The sequence below is a fragment of the Primulina huaijiensis genome, chromosome 16, assembly GCF_012295235.1.
Source record: "Primulina huaijiensis isolate GDHJ02 chromosome 16, ASM1229523v2, whole genome shotgun sequence".
Classification (NCBI taxonomy): domain Eukaryota; kingdom Viridiplantae; phylum Streptophyta; class Magnoliopsida; order Lamiales; family Gesneriaceae; genus Primulina; species Primulina huaijiensis.
Genome location: NC_133321.1, coordinates 20,033,043 through 20,046,220, shown reverse-complemented (window position 1 = coordinate 20,046,220; position 13,178 = coordinate 20,033,043). Strand labels below are relative to the sequence as shown.

Below are 13,178 nucleotides of genomic sequence, written 5' to 3'. Positions count from 1 at the left end.
TACTTTTTATGCTAAGAGTATTACTTTTTATTTTGAATATCGAAAGGGTTGAACTAAAGATTCGTGAGACCGTCTCACAAAATACCTGGTCTTTTATTATTTGTCCACGTCAAGTTGATGGCGTAGCAGAAGATTGTGCCGATGAATAATTCCTATCAGCAAAAATAAGCTCGTAGAATAAACCGAGGGGGCAAATACGTGTGGTTAAAGGTGAGACGGGGAGAAAAAACGTTGAAACTACAGGCATATGTTGTGCAGGATCGAAATGTAAAACTGCGGAAGAAGTTTACCGTCAGAGCAGCTTCTGATGAAAGACACATCGCGGTTCTTGCAGGCATGACTTATGAGAAGTGTTTTGAACTCCAAGGTAGATTCTTTCTGTTTTTTTCCTCTCCGCATTTCTGTACGAGTTTAGATTTTTGAAGTCTACAAAGAACACCAAAGTTTTGATCCAAATGACAATGTTGATGGAATTGTCATATGTTGATGCCACAGAGATGAGCAGAAGAGTGGTGAATTTGGACTTCAAAGGATTTCACTGGACGGGGATGAGATACGACTGGAAATCGAAGGTGGGAATATATCTGCCTGATCTAAGGTCTACAGACGTGAATGCGGAACCAAAGCATCCACGGTCAGGGCCATGGCCTGGTTTTCTGCTGCGGTGTCTTCCGGGATCCCTCTAATTTTCTTGAACGTCCAAACCGAACAAATCATCACTTCGGTATGTATCATTTTTCTTTGTACTCTTCAAATCTTTACATTACTATCGGCTCTAAGTTTGTTTAAATACTCTTTTTAAAAGGAGAACAATCAGGTGAAAGGCACGGAGTTGACTCGCAGCAGACAACAAATTATCAATACCACATTAAACATAGTGCAAGGTATCCGACTCTGGTTTCTCCCTGGTGTGTCAGAGGTTTCACTTGTACAAATCCCAGAACCTGGAGAAACCCGATTCGGAATGGACATGAGACGAACTGAGTAGGTTGATACGTCTTGAACCTCGTGAAATGTTCTTTATTATTTGAATGTGATTAACAAATGTATGTATAGCAAGGATTCGTCTGCATTTCCTCTGTAGCGAATGGGACAGCAGCAGAATGAGCAACACAAATCACTTGCTCGTGATTTCAAGGCTACAAGGGAAGAGCTTGATGCCTTCAACAGTTGATTTAGAGTCTTTACACACTGTTGTGACAATGCCGAAATCAAGCAAACATTAGTTTTGGCGATGGAAAACGCTGAAACCGTTCAGCTTCATCTTATGTCGTGGCCTAATCAGACTCCAAGGGAACTTGGGGCTCCGACTCTTCGGCCTCCTAACTAGCACCGCCTGAAACTTTGAAACATTCGTGACGTTTCTCTACATTTTTTCTTTTTATGTGGAATAAACAAGTTATTTGGATTCGATCAGTGTAGATATACCCCTTATATCTGTCTTACATTCTCAATAAAATTTCCTACAATCTATCTTCTTCTTCCTCTTTTCTAGTTGAGAAAATATTTGTTAGAATTGAGTGTCAAACTCGAGATCGCATCCTAAATTTAAGATCTTGGTTTCAGAAGGACTATAAGTCGAAAAAACTAATCCATATGATCGTATAATGTCTCGTATTTGGTGTATGAGAAAAGAGATGGCAACGGCCCCTAGCTTAAGTTTTTTGGCCTTTAAGTCGAACTTAATAAGTTATGTATCTCAAATAGTAGGTGCGTTTAGTTTTGTTTAATTAATCTAAGTTCTGAAGAACTTTTCCCACATACGGCTCAAAGACATAACAATGATTGATTGACAAAGAAAGTAAAAGTGGCGATACTTGGGCTCTCTTCACCACTGATTCAGGCCTTGAGTTGATCATCTGATGAATGCACTCTTCCGTGTAGGAAGAGTTGTATATGAAGAGAGATTGACTCTCCGAGTCACTTACAGACATGTCTCGCGGGAACTAACTAAAAAATGGCCAATTATCTTGCAATATCGGCACATGCATATGCACATGTACGTAATACCAAACTATTTTATTTTATTATAACTGATTTATCTTTTAATTTTTCATACATATATCTTAAACTTTGAATTTTAAATAAGAAATTCAGATTATTTTTCTGTTAGCATTGTAACCAAATCAAAATTATACAATTAATTCCCTCATCTCCTTCAAATTTTCGAGGTTTAATTCTTAATTGTCATTCAATCAAACGTCAGTTTACATTTGTATGTGTATTAAATGTAAATAAAATGACTGCATGGAGCGAAAGCAAGAATGTGGTATTTTAGAAAATCTATGTTCGATCGCACATAAATTATCAGTGTGACACCCTAAATCCCACTCAATAATGTAACAATAATTACATCATGGACTCAAAAAGATATTCATGAAAAATCTTGATAATGGATTTATATCATATACGTTCCACTAACAAAAAGAGTGTCATAAAGTGAGAGTAAACCACATCGACATCTCAAACCCTAGAAAACTAAAATTTCTTAACCACGAGAACAAATTTATTACAAATCCCGATGATAGCAGAATGTGTGTGATGATAAGAGGCATAAAGAAATTACCATGCATTTCTACATTTTTTACAGAATTTACATTGAAGATGCTATTAGGAAGATAAAGTAACTAAAACCAGGGGTCGAAAATACACAAAACATTTCCTTACCCCTTTCTTTCTCTTCCTCTCCCAAAGCTTCATTGCACTTAAAACTCACTAAGCAAAGTTCTCTTGAGTTTTGGTTGAAAGCCGCTTAAGAAACTCATAGGTCGTGATCATGGTCGTGGCAGACATTGACATAGATGCCCATCTAGGTCCCAACCCTCTGTAACAAGCACCTAATCCACCTTCCCTCAGTAACTTCTTCACGGTTTGTAAAATTGTTGGTGACCTACTACGCACACTTTCTTCGCTGTCCAGAACCTGCAACCGTGTCTTGATCGTATCGAGTGGCATTGTCACCAATGCCGACACTCCACTTGCCATTGCAGCACTCAGGCCCTGAACTGCCACTACAGTTTTTCCATCCGGCCTATAACCACTTCCACCATTGTCGTTCTCATCTTTCTTACAGATATAACAACTGACACCACCCCAGATCGTCCTATGTGCTATAGAGTAAGACGCCCACCACACTGCATTGGAGGGTGCATAAGTCAATATAGATATCCCAAATCCCCTATATAACCCCCTTGCTCCATCCATATGTATGATCTTACTAAACGCATCGATCCCACCGCTGTATTTTTTCAAGCCCACCATGCAGGAATTTGTGTTACAACTACCTCCTCCTTGAACCATTAGTCTCTGGCTCACAACATCAACTGGTGTCCAAACTAATTGTGCAGCCATTGCAGCCGTTAGGCCTGCAGCAGCATTAGCAATAGCCGAGGCCGAGGCATCAGAAAATCCAAATCGACTGCTTGCTATGTACCCGACATTACTCTTAGTCACTTCAAGCGCACCCATATACAGGGCTCGTGCAGGGATAGTTCCCATTATAGAAGTCCCAAAACCCCGATAAAATCCCCTGAACCCCTCGCTCCTCATGATGGAACCCGCCATTTTGAAACAAGACATCTCATTCAACATCACTTGCTGCCGTGTTTTCAACATAACGATAGGATAAAGAGTGCCCGAAACACCAGAAAATAAAGCAGCCCCAAGGAAGAAAAACTTGGATTTATCAAGCATCTCCCAATCTATATCAGCAGGAAGATGGATTTCCGTTGCAGGATCATCTTCCGCAGCACTTAAACTCATCTTCGCCACTTTTAGTTTCTTTATAAGAACAACTCCTTCGCTCAAACACACTCAAACTTTCCCCAAAAAGAAAAACACTAAATCTTAGCTTCTAGCATAACAAAATCCCAAATTTATCTATTTATTAACACACAAAAAACGAGAAAACAATCTAGAAACTCGCAAAAACACCAAACAAAACGAACCCTGGTCGTTATTTATAGAATATTAAAAAGGGTCGAGCTCAAATTACACTAGAACCAACTCAATCTTAGCGACGAATGTAATATTATATAGCAAAACAAACTACTTTTTGCGCTTACGCAAACAGATAAGGGACCGAAAGTGAGTAAGCACAAAAAAAATCCAGCATATCCTCACCAGGAAATCCCAGCAGATCATCTGGATTAAAACAAGAAGATCTGATTCAAGAGAAGCAGTGGAGATTTCTTAACATGTAGCTGAAAAAGTGAAAAGGTTGGCGCAGTGAGTGTGTGCGTGTTATTAATCCCTAATGGATTTGGGCGAGGGTTTTGCGGATCAGAGAAAGACGGACACGTGTCGGTAGAGACTTCGAGAATTTCTCATCTCTCTCCTGCAATGCAATACATTCCTACCGGCCGGTGTTAAAAAAACGGTTCAACTTGTAAATCGGTTCAGTCGGACTATAAATCAATAAATTGTTATATTGTTCAAAATAATAATATAATATACTTAAATAATATATTTTAAANAAGAATAAAAGAAAAAACAAAAATTTTAAAAAAATTTAAAAATGGAGTGAACCAGTCAGACCGAACCAGTACAACTGGTTTTTGACAAATTTTGACTTATTTTTAATCGGTTTGATAATTAAAACGTGTGACGCCCCAAACCTTATCATGTAATCATATAACATATGATGTAACATGCATAAAAATGTTCAGTCGACTACATAATAATATAATGCATATACGACCAAAGTAATATAATCAACACACTGTTTACATCATTGTATCAAATACAGTATAATCATTACACGATAGATAACTCAAATACGACAATAAACTATATTGTATCTATCCGCTATCAACTATAAAGACTTATTTAACTAGACATTTATAGTCTTTCACCTCTATTATATCTCATGACAGGTCATGTAATATATCCAAAACAAACAGTGTTCGATACAACAAACATCATCATAATACATATCAGTTCCATTAACAATAACATAAAATATTCTTTAGAAAAAACATAAATAAAAATAAACTTTATACTAATAAAAAATTAAAAAAAAATAAAATCCAAATAATCTTATATATATATATATATAGGAAAAAATAAAATTTTAAATAGAGAATTGATTTCTCGCTTCGATTGAGGTACCACACACAATCACACGACAATTGAATGGGCGAGTGAATTGATTTATTATATATATACATATATATTCTTTTGATTCAATCTAATATTTATATATAAAAAAAACTTAATTAATTTCTCATTTACATTAATGGGAAATCGAGACATAAGAGGGTATACAAACCAAAAAGTGTTCTTGAATTGTTTTCGATTTGATTTTTTAATGTATTTAAAAAAATAATATGACACAATTGTTGTATCAAATTCCCAAACAAGTCCAGTCCACTATAAATAGAGAAGCCCAAAAGCATGACCTCATCCAAAACCCTACTGCGGATCTGAACTGAAAAATGGCGAGCAGCACCTCAGAACCCACGACTTTCAGAAAATCCGAGGAGGACGACGACGAAGACTCCAAGCCGTCCGCCGAAGATGAAGATACTGGAGCTCATGTTGCCCCCATCGTCAGACTTCAAGAAGTCTCCGTCACCACCGGTGAAGAGAATGAAGATGTTCTTCTTGACTTGTGAGTGATCTACTACTACCATTTCAAGTGAATTTTTAAGTTTTTTTTTTTGGTTTTTGTGTAGATTGCTTAAGGTTGCTTGGATTTTAGGTGATGGATGCTAAGATGTAGGTTTTTGAATCGATTGATACAATGGTATGAAATTTCAAATCATTTTTTTTTTGTTTCTGCCGGAAACTATTTTTGGCCGCTGAACGCTCCGATTCATTAGATTAAGGCTTATTTTCTATTTTTTTGGTGTTCTTTCCTCTGTACAGTAGTGATTTTGTGTGATCATCGATCTGTGGCAGCCAAACTAGTTGTGATTGATAAATTTATAGTTAGATGAAGTTCTATTTGTTAGGAGCTTTGCTGCACTCACTAGTGGTTATAAACATGCTGGCATTTCCTTTATTTCATGTTTTGTGGAAAATTTATTGAATAACTAATTGACTGCAGTGGAATCATTATAATTGTTATTGTTTTTAATATCAAATCTTTTATGTTGGTAGGAAAGCAAAATTGTATAGATTTGACAAGGAGGGCAACCAATGGAAGGAGAGGGGAGTCGGCGGTGTGAAGCTTCTAAAGCACCAGGAGACTAGTAAAATTAGGCTTGTCATGAGGCAGAACAAGACTCTAAAGATCTGCGCCAACCATCTTGGTTAGCTAATCATATACTTACATTTGTTTATCTAGTTGAACTGTATGGCTTTATGTTTATACGACGGGATATATACTTCTCATATCCATGTCGGTGGTGTTAAAAGTGATATTTCCAAATTTATATAATTTGTGCAACTGTTCATGTCTTTATTTTTTAAAGAAGCGTGATATCTGATTAATAAGGTGGTGCGTATACCTAAGTCTTAGGTTTACCTTTGTAATTACAGTGCTGCCCTCATTGTCGGTGCAAGAGCATCAAGGGAATGACAAGTCATGTGTATGGCATGCTGCTGATTTTGCCGATGGAGAGCTAAAGGAGGAAACTTTCTGCATTCGTTTTGCATCTGTGGAGAGTGAGATAATTTTACTTTACCTATAACATGCTTTATTGCGGTTTTCAAACTTGCAAGTCCAAGCCTGGTGCAGGGCATGAGTTTTGCAGGGGTAGCGAATCTTCTTAGTAGGTTTCACTTTAATTACTGATAGAGGCTATATTCAATTATTTCCTGTTTATCGGTGTGATGTTTAATACTCAAGTCTCAAATACTAGCTATTTAATTGTCTATGGTGGTATTGGGCTAATCTTATGGTTGGAAATGTTCATTTTCAGCAATGAAATTGCCACTATCTTTTGGCATCTTCAACTAAACTTTGCAACCTTTTCCAGATCCCTATTCCTGTGAATTGTTAAGATTCCATCGGATATATTTTCTGTTTACTTGTGGCAGTTTATTTTTCCACAATTTTAATGGTTGTTCCGTGTATAAATATTGCTTATAGTAAGGCATACAATTGCCTCTTTTTTTTTTACCAAACTCGCGTTCCCCAAGGTTGTTGAACCTTATTCTTTGATTTTAATTGTCCCCATCATTGTGTAATCGTCTGCTGCTAATTCGAATCAAGCATTGCCTCTGGGCAATAAGTACTAGGCTTTCATCAGTATTTTTGTTGTCCAGTGCTGCTAGTTCTGTTTTAGTTTTTCATACCCTGACCAATTCATGATTATTTCAGATTGCAAATCATTCAAGGAAAAAATTGAAGAAATCACAAAATCTCAGGGAGAAGCTGTTGGAGACAGTGCAGAAGGCGTCACTGCAGCCAATCTTATTGAAAAATTGAGTGTTGAGTCGAAAGAGAATGAAGAGAAGAAACCAGGGGCCAAGAAAGCGCCTTTATCTGAGGAGGAGAAAAAAGAACTCGATGAGTAACCAGAAAATTTGGCTACAAGGAGTGAGATCTTTGATTTTCTCATCTGGATTTTTACCGAGCAGGGGTTGAACTTTGAGGCATGCTTTATTAATTTGAATAAACCCAATATCAGATGTCAGATACCAAATTAATTGAGTGTGCAGACTTTTGGCTTGGTACGTTTGTATATTTCTAATTGGTGTCAATTGGTGTGGTTTGAGTTCAGGGTCTGGGTTACATCTGAATGAGTCCATTTTCTATTGCTTTAAGCGGGGCATCACCCTATAATATTTCTATATCCACATCTCAAGTTTGACAGAGCAACTTCACTGATATTTGTTTTTGCCCCCGAGTGATTTGCAGTCCTCTGAGACCTTGAACTTTAAACCGTGGAACAAATGATGAGGCAGATTCATTTAGTTGGCCACGCCAGCTTAGGCTGATAACTTATTGGCCTCCGTTATCTTGAAGCATTAAGATTTAAGACTCTAAAGGTTCTTCTAGTTGGATGTTTTGGCTAATCTGAACAAAAGTTTTTGTTGTCTTCTTCAGACACATCTTATTGATATTCCCAACATAAATTCATTGCCCTGATTATAAGAAAAATAAATCCGGCTACTTAGTAAAACACAAGCACCTGTTATAGTCACCAAGTTTATACATTCAATCTTCCAGGATGGATAATTAGAAGTCCGCTAAATGTATGAACCAGAAACTTCTGCCCCAAGAAAGAACAATTTTAATTTTCAAATGCCAACCTGGGCAGCCAGAGCCAGTCTAACACAACACTCTCAATACCTATTGCACAATTTATCTAATCATAAAATCATGTTCGTGTCCTACAAGTTGATGCATTTGATACTGTATGCACACTTGAATGATATAGCTATGCTGAAACATGAAGTTGGGGCGAGAAGCCTACAAATATACCGGCATAGGCCGCCATTGTTTGAGAAGTTTTTCCGATTTCTTAATCATGGGGTTTATTGTCATGGATACATCATCCATTGATGTGAACATCCGTCTGTCAGATTCCTCTGTTGTTTCTTTTCTCACTCGGCTTTCCTTAAAATCACCTAGAAGATATAGGTATCATTGAATTAGATTCTAAATTAAGAAAGTTTAGTCAAATTGAATGTCTCTAAGAAATGCCTCACCAAAAATGGTATCAATCGATGGCCGACTTGGTAATGTGCTCCTTGTATGATCTGCAGTATTTCACAGCTTAAATGAGAACATGATGAAAAGTTATGATGTACTCTCACATACTATTAGCAATCTATCTCTTTTGGCAGAAACATGAACTCCAAAATACGGGTGGGTCTCTATATTTTATCGAAGCAACATGATAATGATGTACTGCACCTACTTTTTAAGATAAACAGGGACGTAAGAAGCCTCTAGAATCCCACCAGAGTAAGAATTTAGATGTTCAGTATTCAGCTCAGGCGGTTTACAATATGTAATGAATAAAAATATTCAGAGGCCAAAGCTCAAGACACTCATCAAATTGTACTGTACTTCGACAGTAACAACGGTATGCCAGATGTTCCATCAAATTTGCATATTTAATATTAGTGCTGAGGGATGTTCAATTAGATCACAATCATGTTTACACATAAAATAACTAAATTATGGTAATGGAGGCCACATATCCGGTTTGCATAATCAATATGAAGCACATAATCTACAACAAGTATCCGGCAAATACAATAGTAACAAATCAAAGAAAATGCAAGAAGAGGGAAACACCTTTCGTGAGGGTCCTAAGCCATATCTTGCTGGTGTTGAAGTATCCCAACTGTTCAAATAATTAACAAGGATATTTCAAAGAGACAACAAAACACAAGGAACTCTTCAAAGTTATAAAAAAGTGGATGGCTTCAAGTTGCTACTTAGCAAGCATACCTAAGTTATGCTCGAAATGTTGTCAAAACATATATAATATATTATAATTTAGTACACCAATGCCACAAAATAAGAAAGCCATAGCTGCCACGATAGCGAGGAACAAAGGTACAAAACTAGCAAATTAACAATAACACGATTGCAAATCAACAGTTATCTTCAGTTTACACAGGAATACATGATGACTACTTTACATCTTTAATTTCTAAGAGCTGAAGTAAACACATAACAAATGGCTCATCGCAATGAGGTAAGCTCTTTTTAATTTTCACCGCAGTGTAATGTCGTCCATTATCATGACAAGTAGTACCAATCAAGCTAACAAGAAAACTCCAACGCAAGTTACTAGTACAGGACACTTGAACATGAATTAAATCCACTGAGTTTGCCATATAATTCAATCCAACACGAAATTCAACAGGCTGATGCACCATATAACCATGACATTTTTGTCTATAAACTAGGAAATAGCACTTGCATTGTAATTGGTATCTCGATGATTATTACCCAAAATAATTATGCGTAGTAGACTTTAACTTAAATCATATAATAAAAAATTATGTATAAGATAATGCGATGGTGATATATAATCAGTCAATCAAAATAATAAATGTTTAAAAAATATATAAACGAACATTTATTAATACATAAATTGTAATTTAGGACATAAATAAAAAACAATAAAAAAAACATATTGCAATAATTGATGACGAGTTCAAAGTTTTTTTTGCTTGATATTCACAGATGACGAGTATGGTGAAGTACTTCCATTATGCACAAAACAAAACACATTTTAGTTTTAGAGTTTTAATCCTTAGATGTAATTGGTAGTAATGTGGTTTGAATTAACCTCGTCGACTGGCTTAATATAATCTTTAACAGGACAACCGACAAAAGCAATAGTCACACTTTCAAACATTGTAATTCTTGCCTTCACATTGTCTTTTCCGGCATTTATCGTCACTCGATATCCGTGCATGTGGCAGTATGATTAAAAAATATATAAATTTATGCTAATTTTTCATGAATAAAAAAATTTCCTTACGGATTTTATACATTGGCAGTGCTTTGACAAGTATATGAACGAATTTGCTACAAGTTGTCGCATCTTTTGTTTTAATAACAACCCTCGAACAATTGTTACAAGCTTCGTACCAAGTCGATCTATTTTCAACTTCAAGTATATACCCATTGAAAAATTAGTACGCGTTCTAGTTCATTAAAACATAAGATCGATGCATTTGATATACAAAATAAAATTGGTGTTTTGGATAATTGGGAGAAACAATTAGTGCAATAAAAGGAAAAATTGTAAACTTTTTCTCTGACCTCAATTAAATTTTTGTGTTCATTGATCAATTGTCTGATGGTGATTTCTTTGGAACTTTCATTTTCGTATCCAGCAACAAATAATTGAGATTATGATTTTTAAAATCTGAGTTCAACCTGTTTGACAAGACCAATGTGAAATATTAGTAATGAAAAAATGTGTTTCTAAGATTTTTTTGTCAAAAGTGAATTTTTGACTTGTTATTATGTAATCACCACGTGTCTTTGTTTATAGATTATATTATACCATGCTCTAATTGACTCGCTCATTTTAATGTGCAATTATTCTAAATTGCATATATGGAAGTGCAAACCGAATAGAGAACAAAAACATTTATCCTCCGAACAATTCCGGATAAAGTTATTTCTCATGACTTTCATCAAGACTTTTATAGTATTTTCATTAATCTGGGCGTTATCCATTATATTCATTCTATTATTTAGTTCACTCTGAATATCTCATAATTATAAATGGAAATGAGCCGTCTTCATTAGGCACTAAAGACGGAAGGTTGTGAAATATTTGGCTTAAGGTTCTAAAAGTGTAAACCCCTTAACTCAAAGAAGCTAGTTCTTCATCAATCTTAACGCCCGCTGAAGTGAAGGCGAAGATACTATTGTAAGCTCACACATTTTTCCGAAATTGCATAGCTTCTATTGATTCATAGTCAGTGAAAAATTGATCATATCAGTTGACACCTTTGTAACTGCGAGTTTTATCTTGCCATTATCGCAACAAAAATTTGGAGGCTTAAATTGAAATTTCTTAGCACCACGATAACAACAAATATGCATTGGATGTACCTCATGTCGCTGAAGCAATGTCGACTCATGTGTTGATAAATCTAATCACAATAATAAACAAAGAATAAAAGGTAAATGATAAATAAAAATTATATCTTTAATATATTATAAATTTCACATTTGACAACAAATGTCTTGATAGATACCTAGATCTCTTAAAGCTTCGAGCAACTCATTACAATTATGTTTGTGCGTTTTTTGATATGTGGTAGGATGAAAATCAACAACTTTTCTTTTCTTCCGATTTTCCAAAACTTTATCAATATATTCTCTACGCTCCTGAACCGATAAGTTCTTATATATTTTTCTTGAACTCTATGAGCTATTCTTTCTCATTTCATCTTTAAATTGTATGAAGTTTAGGTAATTATTATAGTATATAAGCATAGGTTGTATCGATAAGCTAAATAAACTTTTTAAAGACGTTGAAAAAGTTGTCGTGTTTCTAATTCACTCCTCACGCCAATTAACATAATGTTTGGAAAAAGATGTATGAAGATAAATGGTAAGAACTTTCAATAAAATGATCTATCATATTAAGTACTAATTAAATGAAATAAACAGAATAATACATAAATAATTATATAAAAGGATTTGAACTAAGCAATCTAGAGTATAAAGAAATATCTATTGGAATATGATGCTGATGTTTTTCTACCCATTACATCAACCAACTCACAAGTGTGATCCTGCAATTGAAAATGTTTCATATTCAAGATCCAAAATTGTGGGACTATTTATTAATATTTTGTTACAATTTTTTTTAAAATTATTTTCCAAATATATTTTTATGCAAGTATGGATGTATATCAGCCCAAAATTGATGTTCCATAAATCAATTTCAAAGAATTTAATTTTTTTAAGAAATTTTAAATATACCGAATATATCATAATCTCTCCCACTAACTAAAAGAAATATGTTTTATATTTTGAAATGTTATCTCCTCACTAGACTAATATAATGTTGTAGAGGTTCCATGGTACGTGTTGACCGAAATAAACATTGAGAGCAACACAAAATTTATATGATTTTGCATGAGTGTTGCCTGAAGATAAAAATTTATTTCAGCTGATATTGAAATGAACCAAAATGCAATACAGAACTTGAGGTATTCTCGTGTAACTCTCTATCAATTGATGTTGAAGTTTTTTAGGAATTGCACAAATCAGGCATAGAAGAAGATTTGAAAAAATGAAGAGAATTTAATAATTCTCGATTAATTGATTGAGCCATGTTTTAATTCTTAAGTAATACGTTACATTTTTAATTGAAATTATAACGCTCCGATGGACAAGCAATTATTGGTATTGTTAAGTTAAGAAAAATGTGAGTAAAAATCGAAATTAAAAAAAAAATGAGAAAAAGTTGTAAAACAAATAATTTGTTTTTCCATCATCCATCCCTAACAAGTAATCAACTTTATGAAAATACCCATATTCATGAGTTTCATGATGTAAACATAAAAATGAGGCTAATTGTGCCAATGCATAATTGGAAAATATTGTCTTTTACCCCAGTATCGTTAGGTCTATATCATAATTAAAAACTTAAAAAATGAGTAAATAAGACTTTTCTAGAATTTCTTCAGCTAATTCCAAGATGAGATAGCCAGTTATGCGCAATAAGGAATGAGTTTGAAAGTTTTTCAGCGCTCAAAATTTTTTTTCTGAACTCGAGCCATTGCAAATAAGC

General features: G+C 34.8%; 2 protein-coding genes and 2 long non-coding RNA genes across 4 annotated transcripts; 2 read left to right on the top strand and 2 right to left on the bottom strand.

The window, feature by feature from the left end:
- Window positions 1-178: 178 nt before the first annotated feature.
- LOC140960814 (uncharacterized) lies at window positions 179-1,104 on the top strand. The gene is made up of 3 exons (XR_012172261.1): window positions 179-367; window positions 496-724; window positions 806-1,104. It is a non-coding gene; the product is annotated as an uncharacterized lncRNA (long non-coding RNA).
- A 1,380-nt stretch (window positions 1,105-2,484) lies between these two features.
- LOC140961849 (uncharacterized) lies at window positions 2,485-4,259 on the bottom strand. The gene has a single exon (XM_073420591.1). It carries the CDS (start codon window positions 3,760-3,762, stop codon window positions 2,716-2,718), a length of 1,047 nt encoding a protein of 348 aa, XP_073276692.1. The 5' UTR covers window positions 3,763-4,259; the 3' UTR covers window positions 2,485-2,715.
- Window positions 4,260-5,374: 1,115 nt separating this feature from the next.
- Window positions 5,375-7,713, top strand: LOC140960670 (ran-binding protein 1 homolog b-like). Its single transcript, XM_073418909.1, has 4 exons — window positions 5,375-5,611; window positions 6,103-6,254; window positions 6,484-6,609; window positions 7,268-7,713. Exons 1-4 carry the CDS (start codon window positions 5,436-5,438, stop codon window positions 7,462-7,464), a joined length of 651 nt encoding a protein of 216 aa, XP_073275010.1. The 5' UTR covers window positions 5,375-5,435; the 3' UTR covers window positions 7,465-7,713.
- Window positions 7,438-9,373, bottom strand: LOC140960671 (uncharacterized). Its single transcript, XR_012172239.1, has 2 exons — window positions 8,602-9,373; window positions 7,438-8,520 (listed from the first exon to the last, which is right to left on the bottom strand). It is a non-coding gene; the product is annotated as an uncharacterized lncRNA (long non-coding RNA).
- Window positions 9,374-13,178: the final 3,805 nt, after the last annotated feature.